This window comes from Eptesicus fuscus, chromosome 6, assembly GCF_027574615.1.
Source record: "Eptesicus fuscus isolate TK198812 chromosome 6, DD_ASM_mEF_20220401, whole genome shotgun sequence".
NCBI classification, from domain to species: Eukaryota; Metazoa; Chordata; class Mammalia; order Chiroptera; family Vespertilionidae; genus Eptesicus; species Eptesicus fuscus.
This window is the reverse complement of record NC_072478.1, coordinates 5082284-5105544: the sequence shown is the minus strand read 5'-3', so window position 1 is coordinate 5105544 and position 23261 is coordinate 5082284. Positions and strand designations below refer to the sequence as shown.

At 40.1% G+C, this 23261-nt stretch overlaps 1 protein-coding gene across 7 annotated transcripts in view; it reads left to right on the top strand.

Annotated features, from left to right (window-relative positions):
- CNOT6 (CCR4-NOT transcription complex subunit 6) overlaps positions 1 to 23261 on the top strand; it is an 89728-nt gene that overhangs the window by 45867 nt on the left and 20600 nt on the right. For all 7 annotated transcript variants that reach the window (XM_054717098.1, XM_054717096.1, XM_054717097.1 and 4 more), the window contains exons 3-9: positions 4593 to 4779; positions 6193 to 6278; positions 19534 to 19638; positions 19720 to 19788; positions 20969 to 21126; positions 21628 to 21782; positions 22357 to 22511. In XM_054717098.1, the coding sequence (XP_054573073.1) occupies positions 4593 to 4779; positions 6193 to 6278; positions 19534 to 19638; positions 19720 to 19788; positions 20969 to 21126; positions 21628 to 21782; positions 22357 to 22511 (915 nt within the window). The remainder of the gene's footprint in view (positions 1 to 4592; positions 4780 to 6192; positions 6279 to 19533; positions 19639 to 19719; positions 19789 to 20968; positions 21127 to 21627; positions 21783 to 22356; positions 22512 to 23261) is intronic.

Below are 23261 nucleotides of genomic sequence, written 5' to 3'. Positions count from 1 at the left end.
GGTTAGGGGGTGATCAGGCTGGCAGGCAAAAGCTATTAGGGTCAATCAGGCAGGCAGGCAGGCGAGCGGTTAGGAGCCAGCGGTCCCAGATCGTGAGAGGGATGTCCTACTGCCAGTTTAGGCCCGATTCCGCCCTAGGGATCCCAGATTGGAGTGGGTGCAGGATGGGCTGAGGGACACCGCCCCCCCCCCCCCCCAGTGCACGAATTTCATGCACCTGGCCTGTAGTCTATATTAATAATAGCCTATGGCCGTCACGACCAGACAGACGACAGAACACCTGGGTCCCGGTGGTGGTGGTGGTGGTGGTGGTGGTGGGAGTCAGGCCTGGATCCTGGCAGCAGCGGTGACAGCAGTGGCGGGAGTCAGGCCTGGGTCCTGGTGGTGGCAGCGGTGGCAGCGGAGTCAGGCCTGGGTCCATCACCAGTTAGAAGGCATCTCAGGATGAGGACCATCACCTCAGCCAGAACTCAAGATGGTCACCTGGCCTTGCCTGGCCCCTCCTCAGAGGCAGCCCCTTTCCTCCATGTACACTGCAGAGGACAGACAGGGATGCCTAAGAGGCTGGGGCCATGGTGCCCCATCCCTACTCTACTCACCTGGTCTCCTTTACCTGTGGCCCCCACAGAAGGGTATGTATGAGAGCCCTTCCCCTGCTACTTCTCACCTCTGTCTCTGGCCAGCCCTCAGCACACAGGCATATCGGCTTTCAAACTTGTCCTACTCACTTCCTCTCACCCCCTTCCATGGCCTCTGCTCTGGATGGAGCCTTTGGAATCCAGGGCTCTGGGGTTTTACAACAGAGCTGGGGTGGGGAAGGGTAAACAGCACCAAAGATGGCTGATATGGCCACCCGCCTCTGCCTCAGCTTGACCAATTAGTTCAGCCTCCGAACATGGTACTCAGAGGGGATCCCTACTTCCCCAGCAATGGCTCTGTGGCCTTGGCCCCCAGTACCAACCTCCTCTCCCCTTTGGTCCTCCCCACAGCTGGTGCTTTTTGCAGCTCCGTGTGCCTTGCTTAACCACCCCTTACTTCCCTGTTCCTACAAAGGAGGCTGCATCTTTGTATGTTATATTCATATAAACTTTGTAATGTTTTGAAAAAACAAAACGATGACCAAGAGAATGCCACAGTCAACATCCAGAGTCCGCTCAGGAGAACGGAGAAAAGGGAGAATTCCATAAGTTGGCCAATGCGAAGATATTTCTGAGTGACTGCCTGGCGTGTGACAGTTGTGTGACCGCAGAGCAAGGAGTCCAAGTTTCTCAGCAGAACACTAAGGACTTTTTCCGTGTTCTGAACCTTTGCTTTGGTTTTCAGAATTCCCTGCTCCCCATCTGTTGGCTCCCTCCCTCTGAGGGGCGCTGTCATCGTCACATGGGTGCAACTGGAATATTGTATCTTGAGAGGATTGCCCCAATGTACATATCCTTTTATCCAACGATGAAAAAATCCCAATGAATAAGAATGGAGACAAACTACGGTCCTTTAGGCTTAAAAAAACCCCAAAGTGTCCTGCGAAGAGCTGAGACTTGGTTCTGTCCACACACCTCAGAGAGATTGGATGAGGAAATGGCCCTTTTTGGCCCTGACTTTACCCACTTATGTTACTCTTGAAGGTGTCTTTGTCACAATGTGAATAAACTGCCACCTTTTGGAATAGGGGCCCATACTTAAGTCTGCATTCCCAACTTTTCTTGAAACAGATCTATGTTCTGCAGCTGTGGCCACCGTCCTGAGACCAGGTCCTGTCACTGGAAATCGGGACACTGGAGTGGAGCTCCCCTCCCCCCATGCCCTTTTACATTCAGGGATTGAGCTGAATTCACTTTGGGGGAGGCCTGGCAATGGTGACAGGTGTCACAGATAGAAGAATGGAGAATGGAAAGGCAGACACCCTGTTCGGTCCCTCCCTGGGTGGGGTCAGGCAGATGAAGGCCGGCAGCCCGCCTCACATAGGGTGAGATAGTGTCCTCTGTGTCCATCTTTCACCCCATGGGCCCGACCACTCCCCTCAGCTCTGGGCAGCCCTCTATGTTCCACAACAGCACGCTCTGCCCTCACATGCTGCTCACCCCAAATGAGAAGGAAGAGAGCAGTTGGCCCTCAGACAGCTACACAGAAAGATAGGGTTCATGGCTGGCAAGCGCAGTAGCGGTAGCAGGAGCCTCACCTGCCTCCCTGGCAGCGCTAGGAGTAGTGAGCCAAGTGGTAAGGAGCAGCAAGCAGGCGGGTAAGGAGCAAGGGGTCCCAGACTGAGAGAGGGATGGGAACAAGCCTAAGTCAGCAGGCGGGCATCCCCTGAGGGGTCCCAGACTACGAGAGGATGCAGGCCGGGTTGAGGAGACACTCCTCCTCCCCCCTTCCCACCCCCCAGTGCACGAATTTTGTGTACCACGCCTCTCGTGTTAAATAAGAGTGGTGAAAGCAGACATCCTTATCTTATTCCTGTTCTTAGGGGAAATGGTTTTAGTTTTTGCCCATTGAGTCTGATGTTGGCTGTAGGTCTGTCATATGGCCTTTATCGTGTTGAGATATGCTCCCTCTATTCCCACTTTGCTGAGAGGTTTTTTTTTTTTTTAATATAATTTATTGATTTTTTTACAGAGAGGAAGGGAGAGGGATAGAGTGTTAGAAACATCAGTGAGAGAGAAACATCAATCAGCTACCTCTTGCACACTCCCCACTGGGGATGTGCCCCCAACCAAGATACACGCCCTTGACCGGAATCGAACCTGGGACCCTTCAGTCCGCAGGCCGATGCTCCATCCACTCAGCCAAACCGGTTAGGGCTGCTGAGAGTTTTTATAAAAAATGGGTGTTGAATTTTGGCAAATGCTTTTTCTGCATCTATTGATATGATCATGTGATTTTGTCTTTCCGTTTATTTATGTGATGTATCTTGTTTATTGATTTGCGAATATTGTATCAGCCTTACATTCCTGGAATAAATCCCACTTGGTCATGGTGTATGATCTTTCTAATGTAATGCCAGATCTGATTTGCTAGAATTTTGTTGAGGATTTTAGCATCTATGTTCATCAGGGATATTGGCCTGTAATCTCTTTCTTTGTAGTGTCTTTATCTGGTTTTGGAATTAGGATAATGCTGGCCTCATTAAAAGAGTTTGGAAGTGTTCCCTCCTCTTGGATTTTTTTGGAATTGTTTGAGGAGGATAAGTGTTAGTTCTTCTTTGAATGTTTGGTAAAACTCCTGTGAAGCCATCCGGACCTGGGATTTTGTTTGCTGGCATTTTTTGATTACTACTTTTATTTCATCAGTTGTTATTGGCCTCTTCAGGTTTTCCGATTCTTCCTGATTTGGTTTTGATAGATTGTATTTTTCTAGGAACTTGTCCATTTCATCCATATTGTCCAGCTGGTTGGCAAATAGTATTTCCGTATAATCTTTTGTGTTTCTATGGTGTCAGTGGTTACTTCACTGCTTTTGTTTCTGATTTTTTATTTATTTGGGGCCTCTCTTTTGTTTCTTGATGAGTCTGGCTAACAGTTCATCAATTTTGTTTATCCTTGCAAAGAACAAGCTCTTGGTTTCATTAATTTCTTTTTGTATTTTTTTTTTAGTCTCTGTGTCATTTATTTCTGCTCTAATCTTTATTATTTCCTTCCTTCTGCTCTAGGTTTTTCTTGTTGTTCTCTTTCTAATTCTTTAAGTTGTAGGGTTAAATAGTCTAATGATTTTTCTTAATTTTTGAGGTAGGCCTGTAGTACTATGAACTTCCCTCTCCAGAATGTGAAATGTTCTATAAATGTCTATTAAATCCATCTGATCCAGTGTGTCCTTGTTAAGTTTTTGTCTGAAAGATCTATCCAGTGAAGTCAGCAGGGTGTTAAAGTCCCCTACTGTGGCTGTATTGTTGTCTATCTCTCCCTTAAAGTCCCCTGGAAGTTTTTTTTTATATGTTAGGTGCTCTTATATTGGGTGCATATATGTTTACCTGGGTTATATCCTCTTGTTGGATTGATCCCTTTAGTATTATGTAGTGACTGACCATTGTTGTATCTTGTGGTGGCCTACATTTTTAAAGTCTGTTTTGTCGGATATAAGTATTGCTACCCCAGCTTTTTTTTTTTTCATTTCCATTTGTATGGAAAAATTTTTTCCCGTCACTTCATTCTCCTCCTGTGTGAGTCTTCGATGTTCTGAGGTGTGTCTTTTGTAGACAGCATATAATTGGGTCATGTTTTTGTATCCATTCAGCTACCCTATATCTTTAGATTAGAACATTCAATCCATTCATATTTAAGGTTATTATTTTTTTTAAAATATATTTTATTGGTTTTTTTACAGAGAGGAAGGGAGAGGGATAGAGAGTTAGAAACATCGATCAGCTGCCTCCTGCACACCCCCGACTGGGGATGTGCCCGCAACCAAGGTACGTGCCCTTGACCGGAATCGAACCTGGGACCCTTGAGTCCGCAGGCCGACGCTCTATCCACTGAGCCACACCGGTCAGGGCTAAGGTTATTATTGATAGGTACTTACTTATTGCTATTTTAATTCTGTATACTTATGAAATTATAGAAAATACTATAATCTTACCCCTATTTTTGTTGTTGTTTTTACAGGAAGAGTAAGAAGCTTGAGCTCATCTTTGTGGTCACTTACTCACCTGACAGCTTTGCATCTGAGTGACAATTTCCTGTCCCGTATTCCTTCAGACATTGCCAAGCTTCACAATCTGGTGTATCTGGACCTGTCCTCAAACAAAATCCGGAGTTTACCAGCAGAACTCGGAAACATGGTATCACTCAGGTATGCAGATTCAACTTAGTACCTAACCATATACCCCCTAAAACAAAATCGAGTATTTACTTTAGTAGAAACAATACTTAATTTGATTGTATTTGACCAAAAGTATATATAACTATCCTTTATATAGGTTTTTTTAGAAAATTGAATGTCAACTAATAAATAATAAGTCAAGAAATCCATGGTCTAAAATTTGTTTTATTGCTGTTTTGTATAATATACTTTATTCTTGAATCAAAATTTCTTAACAAATTGGGAGTAAGCAAATAGAAGGCACTGTGTTAATCTCACATATGCAGTCACCTGTGACAGTTCTGGTGCTTTTCCCCCACTAAATTATGGGCACCATCATTCCTTAACACAGGGTCTGGGAAACCATTGCCAGTTAGTGAAACCTTTTTGGTTATTTCAGGGCTTGTATGCATGATAGTAGTAAAGCCTGGACTTGAGAAAAGCTAGAATTAGTCATTGAATCGGGGGACTGTAGTTTGGAATGTAGGATTGGATGGGATATGGAGTTGCACAGAGTTCAGTTTGGAATCCTGACTTCGCCATTTTCAACTTGTGTGATTTGGGACAAGTTTCTTAACCTCACTGAGTCTTTCCTCATCTATAAAGTTGCTGTAAAACCTACCTGCCAGGGCTGAGATTAGAGATATTTGAGATAATAACTAAAAAATAACTCAGCCTGACTGGCACATATTGTATCTTACTGTATTGCTGTCTTCAGTCCAGCCTTTTGACATTTTTTTAGGCTTAATTATTGAATATATACTATAACCCTTTCTCCTGAACCAAATTTACTTAAAGGACCTTCTTTCTCATGTGATATATTTGGAAATAAACAGGAACTAATTAGATTAGTGATAGCTGTACAATTAGTAAGTTAATTGTGCAGCTATCAGTAGCTATTTTGAGTTGATATTACATGATCATTTTCATTCTCTTTTTAACAATTCACATATTAGACTACTTTATCGTTTTTATCATTTTCACTTTCTTAAACATGTATAGTAGTAGACCCTTTATGTGCTAGACCAGTGCTGCTCTCAGGATGATTGTTTAGACTGCCAGTTTGCAAACTAATACAACATGTGAGAGAGATTTTTATATCTGTTGAATCTAATACTATTACAAAATTGGGGCTTCTATTTTTTTGGTCTTTCCACCCACCCCCCATTCATTTTTTTTAGCAACTCGTTGTTTCCCTGTATTTTATAAATGCATTGGTTTGTGGAAGTTTGGGTTTTGTGTTTTACTACAAATGTTTTCAGAAGCACTGTACTAGACATTGGAATATAATATGAAATTTTGTCAATTTTAGGAGCTTATATTCCTAGAAATCATATTGTTGATTTTAGCTGTTAGTTAAAGGTTAATATGTCTTCTGACTTCCTGGAATTTTTACATCAACAGGGAACTCCATTTAAATAACAACCTGTTACGAGTTCTACCTTTTGAGATGGGAAAACTGTTTCAGTTGCAGACTTTAGGCCTGAAAGGTATGACTTCCCATAATTGTGCTTCTTTTGGTTTGTTTACAAAAGTGTATATGTGTCTTTGAGTCTAATGAAGCCATAAGAGGGAATCCTTTTGCCTGGGGATTTATGGGCTAACTCTTGCCCAGATTTCATCAATTTTTTAGGTACATCAAGTGGTTTTCTCTCTTGTCCACCTATAAATTGTCTACTAGTCTTTGTATTATTTTTTACTCCTAGTCTAGCATTGCTTTTCTAGCCTTTGTTTCAATTGCCTCTGTTCTGGTGATACATTCCTGAGGTTATACTTCTTTTATGTCATCGTGCTGTGAACAGCTTTTTAAAATGTTCAAATCTCAAAAAATGGGGACTCTCACAAAGTGTAGGAAACAGTAAGTAGAAAATTTGGACCTGTTAGTAAAGTATTTTAAAGAGCATTTTTTAAAAACTTGATTGATGTAGATCTCATTAATATATTAGAATTTCATCCAGTAAGAACTATGAGGAAAAACATTTTTTTAGTATATATATTTTATTGATTTCAGAGAGGAAGGGGGGAGGGAGAGGGAGAGGGAGAGAGAGAGAGGAAGGGAGGGGGAAGGGAGAGAGAGAGAGAGAGAGAGAGAGAGAGAGAGAGAGAGAGAGAGAAACATCAATGATGAGAGAGGATTATTGATGCACGCTCCCTACTGGGGATCGAGCCCGCAACCCGGACATGTGCCCTTGACCGGAATTGAACCCAGGACCCTTCAGTCCTCAGGTTGACACCCTAACCACTGAGCAACTGGCTAGGGAGGGAAATTTTTTTTTTAACCAGCAATATTAAAAGTCATTTTAATAATATGTCAATACCTACAAGTGTTTTCTCAAAATAAGTGATTCTTCACCAGTCTTGTAGATTACTTTATAATAGATTCTTTTAAAAAAAAGTCACTTAATGGCCCTGGTTGGTGTGGCTCATTTGGTTGAGTATCGTCCATCCCATGCTCTGAAAGATGGCGAGTTTGATTCCCAGATAGGACACATATTCGGGTTTTGGGTTCAATTCCCGGGTCAGAGAGTGTGTAAAGCCTATTGATACTTTGATGTCCCTCTCTAAAAAAAAAAATCACATAATGAAGTCTTCAAAAATTGCACACTTTATTTCTTAAAAATACAGTTAATGAAATGAGGTTTTCTGTAAATTTATTTTATATCATATACTAGTAATGTTCACAAAAACAAAATGGAAAAAGGCAAATAATACGCTTACAAATGTATATAAAGCCATATTGAAAAACGTTAGCTTTATAAATGGTTCTTTGGAAAGTTTTTCTGTGGGCTAGACTTGCTAAGTCTTAGAGGTCAGGGAAATGTGAGCTTTAAATGCCTTTTTCTGTTAACATTTCTGTGGTAAGCCTGGCCTTTTTATTTTTAAATTTTATAATTACAAATATAAAATGTAGCAAAGTATATTTATATACTACCACCAGAATTAACAATTAATATTTTGTCACTTTTAATGCAAAAGAAATACAACATTATAGAACTACTTATGAAATTTCAAGTTTTAGGGGTTCTGTGCCAGGAACATTGGAGAAAAACAAATATACAAGGTATGGCAAAAGTAGGCTTTCAGTTGTGAGTATGTGAAACAGTTTATTCTTTTATTATTATTAATTATTGAATTATTTTTCGTGCAGACCTGTTTTTGCCCCACCCTGTATATTTATTATAAATCACAGTTTAACGTAGGGTCTTTTACATAGCAAAAATTTAATTTAGTGAAGTCTAGTTTATCAGTTTTTTCTTTTATGGATCCTACTTTGGGAGTCAAGTCTGAGAACTCTGAATAGCTCTAGATCCCAAAGATTTTTCTCCTGTGTTTTGTACTAAGTTTTATGTCTCACATTTAAGTTTGTGATCCATTCTGAGTTAGCATTGACTTAAAATAAGCGAGTTTAGTTCAGGGTTGTGTGTGTATGTGTGTGCGTGCAAGCACACCCCTGTGGGTGGGTGTCCAGTGCTCCAGCACCATTTGTTGAAAAGTCTATCCTCCATTGACTTGCTTTGGCTTTTGCCTCTTTCAAAAATCAGTTGGACATACCTGTGTAGCTCTATTTGTAGGTTCTCTATTCTGCTCCACTATTTGTTTATTCTTCTGCCAGTGAATGCCACATAGTTACTTGGAACTTGAAATAGGTTAAAAAGTCTTCAAATAATGTCTTGAAATAGGATAGACCAATGCCTCCACTATAGTCATGTTCCACATAACGATGTTTCTGTTGATGATGGAACACATCGTCATATATAATAATAATTTACCATATAGCCTAGATGTGTGATTGACTATACCGTCTATGTTTGTGTAAGTGCACTCTAGGATATTTGCACAATTACAAAATTGCCTAAGGACATATTTCTCAGAACAGATCCTTATCAATATACTAGAGGTCCGGTGCACAAAAATTCATGCACTGCCGGGGGGGGGGGCGGTGTCCCTCAGCCCGGCCTGCCCCCCCTCACAGTCCAGGAGCCCTCAGGGGATGTCCTACTGGCCTCCCTCTGCGGGAGGCGACTGGATCGATAATGGGAAGGCACCACTGCTGCTGCTACTGCTGACTGGCAGGCCCTCGCTTCTTAGCGCTGGCCCCGCCCACTGGTGGGTGGGAGGGCGATCTGGGGCCAGGCCGGCTGGGGAAGGGGCTGTGGGAGGTTGAGGCACAGCAGGTCGTACCTCCTGTGCTCCTGCGGCGACGGCAGCCCCGTCTCTGCTCCCGCTCCTGTGTTGGTGCGGCATCCTCTCCCGCAGCAGTGCCTCTCAGGTAGGGTCCCTAGGCCCTCACAGCTGCTGTGGCTTTGTCCAGAAGACGCCCACTCTAATTAGCATATTACCCTTTTATTAGTATAGACTAGAGGTCCCGTGCATGAAATTTGTGCACTTGGGTGGGGGGGTGTCCCTCAGCCCAGCCTGCACCCTCTCCAATCTGGGACCCCCTCGGTCGGATATCCCTCTCACAATCCAGGACAACTGCTGGCTCCCAACCGCTCGCCTGCCTGCCTGCCTGCCTGCCTGATTGTCCCTAACCACTTCTACCTGCAAGCCAGATCACCCCCTAACCACTCCCCTGCCAGCCTGATCGACACCTAACTGCTCCCCTGCCGACCCGGTCCCACCCCCCCCCCCAACTGCCCTCCCCTGCAGGCCCGGGTTCCCCCCCCCCCCCCCACCCCATCTGTGACCTTCTTATGACCACATGGGGGCGGCCATCTTGTGCAAGGGTGTGACAGTCAATTTGCATATTAACTCTTTATTATATAGGATTATATAGGATGGTGCATGACTATAGTCTTCTCTCTTTTTTTTTTTTTTTTTTTTTTTAATCCTCACCTGAGGATATTTTTTTCCCTCATTGATTTTTTAGGGAAAGTGGGAGAGAGGGAAAGACGGAGAGAAACATCGATGTAAAACACATCGATTGGTTGCCTCCTGCATGCGCCCCAACCAGGACCCAGGCTGGGGAGGAGCCTGCAACCAAGGTTCGTGCCCTTGACTGGAATCAAACCCAGGGCCATTTGGTCCACAGGCCAATGCTCTATCCATTGAGTCAAACCAGCTAGGGCCAGTCTTCTTTTCCAAAATGGTTTTAGCTATTCTAGTTCTTTTGCCTTTTGATATATAATTTAGAATAATCTTGTCTATAGTTACAAAAAATGTTCCTGGGATTTGGATTGGAATTTATTAAACCTGTAGATCGCATTGTGGAGAATTGACATCTTGTCTGTGCTGAGTCAATTCACGAGCCTGCTATGTCTCTCCATATATTTAGCTCTTGCTTTTTTTTTTTCATTGTGTAATCTATAATAATAAAAGCGTAATATGCACATCGATCGAACAGCAGAATGACCATCCAGACAACCATGCTATGACACGCACTGGTGCCAGGCCAGCCAAGGCGGGTGTGATGTGATTGGTCGGGGGGGCCCCATGATCGCCCCAAAGAGGAAGGCCCAGGCCACCCTCTGCGCGGTGATTGATTGTGGAGCCCCGGCCAAGTGGGCGGGGCCTCCCTCTGCTGGGTGATGGATCGTGGGGTGATTGATCTGGGGGCCCCACAATCGATCGCCCCACAGAGAGAGGCCCTGGCTATTGGCCAGCGACACTATGGTGGGTGTGTGGGGCTGGCCAGCAGTGGCCCCACAGAAGGAGGCCCAGGCCAGCCAAGTGATCATATCTCATGCCTGTCGCCCACAGAGGGAGGCAACCAGTGGCAGGGGGGTGAGGGAGGAGCGAACAGTGCCGCACAAATGGCAAGCAGTGGCGGCGGGGGGTGGGGACGGGGAAGGAAAGCCCTGATGACCAGCCAGGCCTAGGGACCCTACCTGAGGGGTCCCGGATTGTGAGAGGGCGCAGGCTGGGCTGAGGGACACCCTTCCCCTCCCACATCACCCGTGCATGAATTTTGTGCATCAGTCCTCCAGTCCTAATATATAAAGAGCCAGGGTCCATCACGACCTAAACGACTGGTTGGATGACTGAACAGCAGACTAGGGTCCCGGCTGGTGTGGCGGGAGTCAGTCCTGAGTCATGTAAGTGGAAACTGTAAGATATAGAAACAAGACAGATCGGTCTTCCCACATGGCGAGATATTGGCAGAAGAATAGCAGGGAGCCAGAACTCCCACCATCTCATAACAGTAATGAATACCCCTCCCACACACACACAGACACACCCCTACAAACCTTGGGCCAAGTGGGGAACCTGGACTTCTACTCTCTTCTTGAAAATAATGAGGTGGCATCTCACCCTTCCCTTACCAGAGCAGTATCAAACTAAGCCAGATAAAACAGGGTTGAAAAGGATCCAGAGTTTCATAATGCTCAAATTTTCTAGGTTTCAATTATCAAATTATTTATACAAAGAAGCAGAAAGATCTAAAACTGAATAAAAAAGATAATAGATACTAACATTAAGATAGTAGAGATGATAGTTATTTGATAAGTTTAAAGTAGCCATCAAAACAATCTTTACATTAGTGATTTTGAACATCCTTAAGTGGGAAAAAATAGAAAGTTATGGCAAGTAAATAGAAAGTGATCTCAGCAAAGAAAATGAAGCTATAAAGAAGAACCAAATGAAAATTTTAGTACACAAGAATATAGTAACTAAAATACCATATTTTCCGGCATATAAGACCCCCGACTTTTGAGAAGATTTTCCTGGGTTAAAAAGTCGTCTTATATGCTGGAAAATACGGTAAATAATTCAGTGAATAGCCTCAAAGCAGAATGGAGGGATCAGGAAATACTCAGGGAACTAGAAAATATAACAATAAAAATATTCAATGAGAATAGGGAGAAAATGGGCTTGAAAACAACAACAGAAAAAGATCAGAACCACAGGAACCAGTGGAGTCATAACAACAAAACAAAATAAAACTCTAACATTTGGAGTCCAGGAAGAAATTAAAGGAGATGGAGCTGAAAGAGTACTTGAAGAAATAATGACTGAAAACTCTTCCAATTGGTCAAAAGACAGAAATCTATTAGATGAACCCAAAGATATCAACACCCACATCATAGTCAAACTTCTGAAAAATAAAAACAAAGAAAAAAACCTTGAAAGTTCTGAATGACAAATTACACTTTTATCTGTAAGGAAAAAGTAATTCTCATGACAATAGGTTTTCCATTAGAAACCATAAAGTATAAAAATAAAAGAACTGTCAAGAGTCCTATTCCAATGAAAATATCCTTCAGCAATATGGGGAAAATCAAGGCACCTCAGGAAAGAGAAAACACAAATGTAAACAAGAATTGATAAAGAATAATATCCAAATCTCAAAAAATATTTGAAATACATTCAATATCATCTATCCAGGTAAACTCAAATTTATTCCTCCATTACTTACCAGGATAGCTAAAATTAAATAGGTTTATAATATTAATTATTGGCAAGTATCTTCAGGATCTGGAACTCTCATTCACTGCTGGTGGTTGTATAAATTGGATAAAAGGATGCAAAACTATATCTACTAAAACTAAACATATGCCTACATCATGAGTCATTAAATTTACTGCTTTTATATATCCAAAAGACATGAGCATATAGGTCCTCAAAATCATATGTTAAAGGATGTTTAGCATAGTTTTATTCATAATATTTTCAAATTAGAAACAACTTACTAATCTGCCTACAGGAAAATGGAAGAATGGTAGTAAATTCAAATAATAGAATACTACACACCTATAGAAAAATAATAAAATCCTATCTAATAAAAGGCTAATATGCAAATCGACCGAACAGTAGAATGACCAATTGCTATGACACACACTGACTACCAGGGGGCAGATGCTCAACACAGGAGCTTCCCCCTGGTGGTCAGTGCACTCCCACCGGGAGAACACTGCTCAACCAGAAGCCCTGAGGCAGGCTCACTGTTGGCAAGTGCAGCGGTGGTTGCAGGAGCCTCTCCCATGGGGAGCAGGCCTAAGCCATCAGTCAGACATCCACCAAGGGCTCCCGGACTGCGAGAGGGCACAGGCCGGGCTGAGGGGACCCCCCCCCCCCCCCCCCCCAAGTGCACGAATTTCATGCACTGGACCTCTAGTTTGTATATAAAAGCCCTGTAAATGTTTTGTTATATTTATACCTGAGGTTTTCTGTGGGGTTTTTTTGAGTGTTTATAGATGATACAGTATTTAAAATTTTATTGTCCATGTGTTCACTCCTAATATATTGAAATGCAATGAGTTTTTGCATTTTCATGCTGTATTCTACTAGGAGTTGCTTTTTAATATTTTTGTAGAGTTTTTTTGTTTTTTAATTTGGGAAGGTTTTTTTTTTTTTAATGTATTTTTGTTGATTTCAGAGCGGAAGGGGGAGAGAGATAGAAACATCAATGATGAGAGAGAATCATTGATCAGCTGCCTCCTGCATCCTCCACACTAGGGACAGAGCCTGCAACCAGAGCATGACCACCTCGTTCATAGGTCGATGCTCAACCACTGAGCCACACTGGCCAGGCTGGGGGGATTTTCTGTGTAGAAAATTGTCATCTGCAGGTAGGAACAACTTTATTTCTTCCTTTACAATATGTATACTTTTTGTTTTAACCTTCAGCTGAGTATATGTTTGTTTTGTAATTGATTTTAGAGAAAGAGGAAGGGAGAGAGAAAGGATCTTCGATATGGAACATTGATAGGTTGCCTCCCATATGCACCCCAACTGCTGTCTTTTTGTGTACAGGATAACGCTTCAACCAAATGAGTCACCAAGCCAGGGACATATATATATATTCATATTCTAGAGGCCTGATGCACGAAATTCGTGCAAGACTAAACCTTACTTCTCCCGGCTGCCGGCACCAGCTTCCCGCCAGCAGGCACCTGGGACCCAAGCTGCTTCCCTCCTCCTGCCGCCAGCAGGCACCCGGATCCAGGCTGGCTTCCCTCTGGCCCTGGCTTTGTCAGGAAGAACGTCTGGAATGACATCCAGTCTAATTAGCATATTACCTTTTTATTATTATAGATTTTTTCTTTTCTTGCCTTATTGCATTGACTTGAACTTCTAGCACTCTGTTTGTTGAATGAGAGTTGTGAGAGCAGGTATCCCTTCTTTTTCCCCAACTTGGAAGAAACTGTTGTGTTCACTACTAAGTATAATGTTAGCAGTAGGTATTTTGTAGGTCCTCTTTCTCAACTTAAGGAAGTTTCTCTAGTCCTCTTTTTCTTAGAGTTTTTAATCATGAATGGTTGTTCCCCTTTTGTCAAATGCTTATTAATATGCATCAGGTGATGGGATCATGTAATATTTCTTCTTTAGCCTGGTGATTGTTTTTCAGATATTGAGAACCAGCCTTGAATTCCTGGATAAGCCCAACTTGGTCATGGTGTACAAATTTTTTTTACACTTTGCTGACATTTGTATGCAATATTAGCTTTATGAAATGAATTTGAAAGTGTTCCCTCATCTCTTTACTAGAAAAGATTCTGTGGAATTGAAGTTAAATGTTGGGTGTTTTCCAGTTTAACAATCTGGGCCTGGAGATTTCTTTTCTGGTCACTTTAAAGTTATGAACCTTTTTTTTTAATAGGTATAGGGCTATTCAAATTGTTGGGTTTTGATTGTGTTTTTCAGGGAAAGTAGTCCATTTTCTCTGTGTTGATAAATTTATGTTGAGTTGTTCATAGTACTCCTTTATCTGTTGGATTTCTGGATGTCCTCTTTCATTTTTAATATTGGTAAATTTTATCTTCTCTTTTTCATTGTCAGTTTTGATAGAGGTTTGTTAATTTTATTGATATTTTCAAAGAAATGGCTTTACTTTTTTTTCCTCTTATTTTCAATGTCATTGATTTCTGCTCTTTAGTATTTTCATTCTTTTTGCTTTGGACTTAATTTTGCTCTTTTTCTCTAGGTTCTTAGGATGAGAATTTGGATTAATGAACTGGAACTTTTTCTCTTGTAATATATGTATTTTTAGTGCTATAAATTTTCCTCTTGGCACCGCTTTAGCTGTGTCCAGCCACAAATTTTGATATGCTGTATTTTTATTTTCACTAGCTCAATGCATTTTAAAATTTCCCAGGAGACTTTCTCTTTGATTCATGGCTTATTCAGAATTTCAAAGTATTTGCAGATTCTCCTGTCTTTTAGTAATTGATTTTTAGTATGATTCTATTGTGGCTAAAGAATACATTCTGTATGATTTCGCTTCTTTTAAATTTGTCAAGGTTTGGTTTATGGCCCACAATATGATCTACCCTAGTGTTTGTCCCTTGGGCACTGGACAAGAATATGTATTTGCCTTTTATTGGGTAGAATGTTCTGTAAATCTCTATTTGATCCTATATAGTATTAACCTAGAGTCTTTTAGATTGATGATGCTGTGGACTTTTTTGTCTAGTTCTATCAATTGTTGAGAGAGGATTAGTGAAATCTCTGATTATAATTGTAGATTTCTGTATTGTCCTTTCAGTTCTATTAGTTTTTGCCTAATATTTTTCAGCTCTACTGTTTGATGAATACACTTCCAGAATTGCTATGTCTTCTTGGGGATTGACCTTTTAACATTACATAATGGCACTCTGTCTGGTAATTGTACTTCCTCTGAAATCCCTTTTATGTTAAGTTAACCATTCTGCTTCTGTAATTAATATATGTATGATTTATATCTTTTTCCATTCAACTCACTTACATTGTTGTATTTGAAGTGTCTCATGGACAGTATCTACTTGGGTCATGTTTCCTGTGGATTACTTGAACATCTTTTTACATCTCCATTTTGTTTTGTATTTAGTGTGTTTGAATTATCTATTTGTATATCTTTTTAGTGGTTGCTTTGGATATTGTTTTAAATATATACTAGGGGCCCAGTGCACGAATTTGTGCACCTTGAAAGGAACTATGGGCAGTGAGGCTGCTTTGGGCACAGGGGCGGTCTTGGCCCCATCCTCCATGCCCCCGCCTCAGCCCCAGGTCCCCTTTCTGCCAGCTGCCCCGATCGCCCCTCAGGAGCAGGGTGAGGTGGTGAAGCCCTCAGGGGCGATCAGGGCCGGCAACCGCTGCTCGCACCCACTGATGGTGCCAAGCAATCGGGACCAGTGCCGGCTGAGGGTGCGAGCAGGGCCAGCACTGGCAGTGGGTGCAAGAGGCAGCTGCTAGCCCCAATCGCCCTTCAGGACCAGGGGGAGTTGGAGGAGCTCTGAGAGGCGATCAGGGCCAGCAGCCACCACTACACATCCACTGACAATGCCAAGCAGTTGGGGCCGGCAGCGGGTGCGAGTGGGACTGCAGAGCATGGGAGCAAAGAATTTTCAGTAACCACCAGATGCTTGTCCCAATGACAGCACCCAGCGTCCCACCTTGGTCTGGCACCCCCGCTCACCTGTTCCACTATCCCGCCGCAGCCAATGCCCACCATGTTCCACATGCACCCCCTGGTGGTCAGCGCACGTCATAGCAACTGGTTGTTCGGTTGTTTCACCATTCGGTCTATTTGCATGTTAGCCTTTTATTATATAGGACAAGTCATTACAGTCTGCTGGTGTTATCATTTTGCTAGTTTGAATGAAGTATAGAAACCTTAACTTTGTTTATGACCTTCTATTTTACCCCTATTTATGATACAATTGTCTTAAATGTTTTCTCTACATACATTTAGAAACAAATCAGTGTTACAAAAACGTTTTAACTACCAAAGATGATTTAGAAAATTTAAGATAAGGAAAGCTCCCCTCTCCCAACCCCTTCCTAATGTTTTAAGCTTCCATCTTTTATCATTTCCTTTCTATTTAGAGAAATCCCGTTAGTGGTTCTTTTAGGGTAGATTTATTGGCAACAGATTCTTAGTTTCTGAGAATGCCTTTATTTTTTTTTTCTTCATTCCTAAAGGATATTTTCACTGGGCATAGGATTCTAGGTTGATAGTTTTGTGTGTTTTTTTAGCACTTGAAAAATATTGTGCCACTTTCTTCTGGGCACTGTAGTTTGTGACAATAAATCAGCTCTTATTCAAATTGTTTTCCCCCTACAGGTAAGGTGACTTTTTTTCTCTGTCTTCCAAATGTTTTGTCTTTAGTTTTCAGAAGTTTAATTATGATGTGGCTTGGTGTGGATTCCTTTAGTTTTGGTGTATTTGAGGAGTTTTCAGCCATCATTTCCTTGAGTACTTTTCAGGGGTGCGCTCTTTGTTCTCTGCTTCCATGGCTCTGAGGGTTTTATTCATTTTTTTCTACTTTTTATTTTAATATTTTCATTTCTTTTGTGTGTGTTTTGTCAAAATTTTCTTTTTCTTTACTGAATATTTTTTCATTTATCTCAGGCATGTTTGTAATTGCTCATTGAAGCATGGTTATCATGCTTGCTGTGTTTTTATTCAGATCGTTCTAATAACAATTGGAATCTTTGGAATCTTTGATCTGTCCTTTTTCATTCAGTTTGAAATCTTCCTAGTTCTTGGTATAATGAGTAATTTTTCACTTGAAACTGGACATATTCATAGTATGTTGCGTTAATTTAAATCTTCTGGTTTTGCTGGCTTTCTCTAACACTGCACTGGCAGGGAAAGTCAGGGACACTATCTCCTTACTGCCAAAGGAGGTAGGAGTTCAAATTTCCCATAGCCTCTATTGAGGGTCACATGCATGGAGATGGCAGTTTTGGCTTTCTCTGTGGTCTCCATAGTTGTTGCATTGAGGTGGCCTCACTACTGCGGGGCAATGATAAAAATCTTGACTTTCCTTGACCTCTGACATTCCCAGAAGGGGTGTGGAGAGCCGCCCCTTTACTGAGGGTTGAACTGACACCACAGGAGGAGGAAGTCTTACTACTCAGAGGGGATAAAAGTTCCAGCTACCTACTTGGTTGGGGCTCCTATTTACTTTCTCACAAGTTTCTTTGGTGTCTAGCAGAAGCAGAGCTGTTATTATCTGAAGGTTTTGTCTTTTTAGGCTGTCCTTTGGCTTTTGTTGGGATTTTTTTTTTTTTTTTTCTGTACCCAATGGTGTTTCTGTGTTGCTGGCTTCCTCAGTTCCATATTTGGGATATATGGGGCAAAAATTAAGCCCAGGGAGTTCACCACTAATGTTTCTTAGGTCCGGGTTCTCTACCGTTCTGCCTTCTCACCACATTTCAGAGTCTTATGTTTGTTTATACATAAGACACAGGAATTTTATTTGTGCTTAACAGGATGAATAGGGGAAAGTATGGCTACTTTCCAGAAGCGATGTCTCTTATTCATGTCAAGAACATGTTTTAATTTCAGAATTGTGTTCTTAACTTTACCCTGTATACATGGGTGGGCAAAAGTAGGTTTATAGTTGTGAGTATGCAAAATAGTTTATTCTTATACCATTATTTATTAATTTTTGTATTATAACTGTATACCTACTTTTGCCCATCCTTATATATAGTGTCCCCCCAAAATGTATACACACTTTGAATAACATAAAGGCAGTGTTTATTAACATACATTTCATTTTCAAACCGTAATAGAATCTGAAGACATTGTATATACATTTTTGGGGACACCCTGTATTACTTTTCCAGGCAATGAAGAGCAGGTTAATTTGAAATTTAAATGAATTCCAAAAAGCAAGCATTCATTGGGGAAAACACACCATTTGGCTTCATCTGTGTTTATTAGAGTCATATATAGATGCTTTGTGGAGGTGGTTTTTAATTTATGAAGGAAGATCTTAGAAGGGAGGATCACATAGTTCTAAGTAGTCAGTGGTTACCTCTAAATATTTTGCATTAGAAAGTAGTAAAAAGATAACGTTCTTCTTGGTGTAGTTAGAATGAACTGCTTACCTGGTACTGAGATGTTTTTAGTCGACTTCATTTTCTCAAGCTATCTTTAACAAGAGGTTACAGTAATTCTCAGGTTATGACTATATCTCTCTCAGAGGATTGTGACTAAATAAAAATTTCAGAGCTTTGGTAGCTATCAAGAACTGTACACATATGATACTGCTGTAACTTGTCCTCCTGCAAAGACATACTCTACACTTATAGGAACACATTTTTACTTTTATAATTTGTAGAATCCTAGAATCTTAAAATTACAGAGATCTTATATGTTAACTAATGTTGAAAATAATTTGGGAACTTCTATAATAGGTATAACTCAGCTGTTATGAAGGGTACTCTACTATCTCAAGAGCAGGGCATTTATCTTAAATAGTTCTAATGTTTACAAGCCTCCTATGTGCATAAGAAGTCCCTCTGAGAGGATTGAGACTCTTGTACACTGAGACTCTTGCTCTTGTTTTCATTTGTGTCACTTAAGAAATGGTTGTTGGATTTACAGACAGCTCACAGTACTGGTTTTTTTCCCCTTCTTTAGTGACAATCTTAAACCAAGTCTGTCTTGTCTTGTTACTTTATTCAGTAGAATTTTTTAAATCTAGGGGCCAGACTACATATGTTTTTTAGGAAATTTCTTGTTATTATATTGGCTTTTATTTTCCCTTGCCCAGTCCTTCTCCACACTCTTTCCCAATCCATTTTCACTTGCTTCAGATCATTAGAAAAGTGTTGATAAGGCAAGGCACTATGAGATATCTTCTACATTGACATAATCCATTAATAGTAAGTTTTGGATACCTCTGTAGAAGATGGTATAAATAATGTCTACTCTTCACATCAAAACAAAAAATACTTTTTCTGGTTTGGTATGTTACTAGTAACTATGCATTGTTATAGATGACCTGATAATTTAGGTATGTTTTTCCATTTTAAAATATTTTAGTACTTATCTTGGTTTTATTTTACCTATTTTAAAAATATTTCCAGGAAATCCACTTACCCTGGATATATTGAACCTCTATCTGGAACCAGATGGAACAAAAAGGCTACTTAACTACTTGCTTGATAATTTGGCAGGTACTGCAAAAAGAAGTAAGTGGTCATTTATTTAAACCATTTTTTTAGGAAGACATGTAAGAATATTGCTTAATTTTGTGTTTAATATTCAACTAGTTTCAACAGAACAACCACCTCCAAGATCTTGGATTATGTTACAAGAACCAGACAGAACAAGACCAACTGGTTGGTAGCATTATTTTTTAACGCTTATTTTTATTTGGTATTTATAAACCTAACAATATCATTGGCATGCTTTAGATTATAGCCATGTTACAGTAGAGTGCTTATAGTTAATCTGGTTTGGGTGTTAATAATAAAGATTTAATTCTTGCTCACCTGGCCTCTCTGTCACCCTATAAAAAGTATGCTATACAGCAGTTCTCCTCAGCCAGAGGCGATTTATTCCCCAGGGCCCATTTGGCAATATCTGGAAGCATTTTTTGGTTGTCACACTGGGGAAGTGCTACTGGCATTCAGAGGTGCTACTAAGTATCCTGCAATGCACAGCCCCGCACAATGCAGAATTTACTCAATGTCAGTAGTGCTACTGTTAAAAAAACCCTACTAATAAAGTATTGATCAAATTCAGTTATAATGAATATACAAAAATCTTTTTATATTGGAAGTTTCTAAACCCTAGTATGTTCCAAATGTAATTGATACTTCAAAATTGAAAGACAGCCAACTTACTTGAGAATTGAATTAATGAACTCTGATCTCCTTTTAACTTAAATTGAATGAAAATAATTTGGGCCCAGCCAGTGTCACTCAGTGGTTGAGCATCGATCCATGAACCAAGAGGTCTCTGATTTGATTCCCTGATCCCCAGTGGGGGATGTGCAGGAGGCAGCCAGTCGATGATGTTTCTATCTCATCGATGTTTCTGTCTGTCACTCTCCCTTCCTCTCTCGCCAAAATTCAATAAAAACATTTTTAAAAAAGAAAATAATTTGGGAACTTGTAACAAGATTTGGTCTGTGATACTCCTTTCCTCTTTGTGGATTAATAATCATTCCTCTATAGAAGAAAACTAGACATGTCTATTAAGAAAAATAACTGTCAGATTTCCACATTCTACATTAATAGAAGGAGCACAAAAATGAGGAGCCTGGCCTTAGAGGCTGAAAGCTCGAGATCTTAGTGTTACCTTAGGAACCTTTTGTTCATACCTCTGTGGTAGGTAGTACAATCATTTCATAGTTTGTTCATGTATATGTCCTTCCTCATTATTTGACTTTATATTTGACTTTATTGAATATATGGAATCAATAAAGTCAAACAGCATTTAAGTGAAGACGATTGAAAATAACTGTGTGCTTTATTTCTGCCACGTGTTGAATAAGTAAAGTTATCTTTCCTACAGCCTTGTTTTCTGTCATGTGCTATAATGTTCTTTGTGATAAATATGCGACCCGGCAGTTATATGGCTACTGTCCATCATGGGCACTAAATTGGGATTACAGGAAAAAGGCCATTATTCAAGAAATCCTGAGCTGCAGTGCTGATATCATAAGTCTTCAGGTAAGTCATCAGAAGTCACAACTTTAGCAGTTCTTAAAATAGTGGCTTTTTCTGTTTTTAGTGAATCTTGGAAGAATTCACTGCCTGTTTTGTTCTGTAGCACTGTGCTGCCAAATTAAGCAAATGGGTTAAGCTGGGTTTTAAGCATTTACTATGACGGCTTAAATACTCGCCTTTCCCTTTGTAATGCCCCTGCACACTATTTTTTTTAATTGGGTGACAGTGTTACTGAAATTGTGGTATTGTCAAGGTATGATTTTGTTTTACCACTAGCGATAATAGATTAGGGCATAGTGGAAAGAGCATTAAACGTGGGTGCACAGTAACTTCAGGTTCTCAGTCCATCTCTTATAACGTACACGACCCTGGGCGTCACTTTCTGCAGATCAGTCTTTTGAAGTGATTTTAAGCTCTCAGACTACATATACATATGTATATGTAAAGTTAATGTATGTGACTGATTTTGTCTTATGAATAACTTTGCTGTTTGCAATTTTTCAGGAGGTTGAAACAGAACAGTATTACAGTTTTTTTCTGGTAGAACTGAAAGAACGTGGCTATAATGGATTCTTTAGTCCTAAATCTAGAGCTAGGACAATGTCAGAACAAGAAAGAAAGCATGTTGATGGCTGTGCAATATTCTTCAAGACAGAAAAGTAAGTCATCTTATTTTAAAAAAAGAAAATTTTCTCTTTGCAGGGTAGGGACCAAGAGTATGGAAATTATTTGGCAAATGAGAGAATGAGGCATTCTATTATACTTAAGAAAACAGTACTTTTTACTTTAGAGGGTTTTATTTTATTTTGAATCATTAGAAATAATCTTGTTTTAAAGACATGTTAAAAGTGCTGCTGTTTCTTCAGGTGTTTAGTAGGGTTTAACTCCAATTGTTAATTGAAACACCTTGCAATTAACATTCCCTGCGGGATTCTTAAACCCATAATTTGGAAAACAATATTTATAAATTACAAGATGGAATATTCCAACACAAACAGAAGATGACTACATTATCCTAACTTGTAAAGGTTAAAATCAAGATGTTATCAGTAACAGTTTGAGAACAACTTTAAATGGGTGTGGAAAGCTTGGTGTTAAATGTGGAGGATTTTCCATAATGTGATTTACATGCCATCATATCTAAGGAAGTTTGAAAAAAACAGCATTTCCCACAAAGCTAATATCCTTATATTCCCAATTTTATGTGTGTTTGTGTGTTTGTTTTTGTTTTAGATTTACTTTGGTTCAGAAACACACTGTTGAATTTAATCAGCTAGCAATGGCAAATTCAGAAGGGTCTGAAGCTATGCTGAACAGAGTTATGACAAAAGATAACATTGGAGTTGCAGTACTACTAGAACTTCGAAAGGAATTGATTGAAAAGTCATGTGAGTGATCTCTTCACTTCCTGTAAAATTGACCTCCAAAATTTAATAGGAAAAAAAATTAGTTACGTAATAATAGTCTTGTTTAACACCTGAAGAAACTCAGTGAGAATTTAAATGGTTTCTAAACTATCATATCTCGTTTTCTCTACCAAAAAGCTTAAGGTGAGAGAGCATTGCCAAGCAAAGTATTTCAAACCTTGAAATGCATAAAGCTCCCAAGAATTTTTCACATAAAAGAAAGGTTGAAGTAATAATTAGTTAAAATAACTCCTCAGAGAGAACTCCATGCACTTCTGTAATTTCTTGGCAGCAAGGATATTCTGTAAGCAAACTTCTCTTCCTGACCCACTTGTAATCATTATTTTAAAGGTCTCACGTTTTGGAGAAATCAACCACTTATTTCAAATTATATAAGAGTGGCCATCATGCTGAGAACTGAAATTTCTGTCATAGGAACAGTTGGAACTGCTGTTATTTAAACTGAAGGATAGAAAGATGGAACTTAGTGACCGTCTTAAATACAGCTAAAGAAAAGAGTAGATTTAATTTTGTGAGGCTTGATTTAATACATCTGAATTAAGACTGGAAGTTTCAAGGAGACACACCTACTTAAAAACCAAGCTGTTCCAAATAGAATGGGCTGTTTTTGATCAAGAAATGAATAACCTATGTTAGAAGTACACAACCTGAGGTGTAAATGACTATTTCTCAGGTTTGTTGTAGGCAAGATAAGATTAAGTCATTATGTGA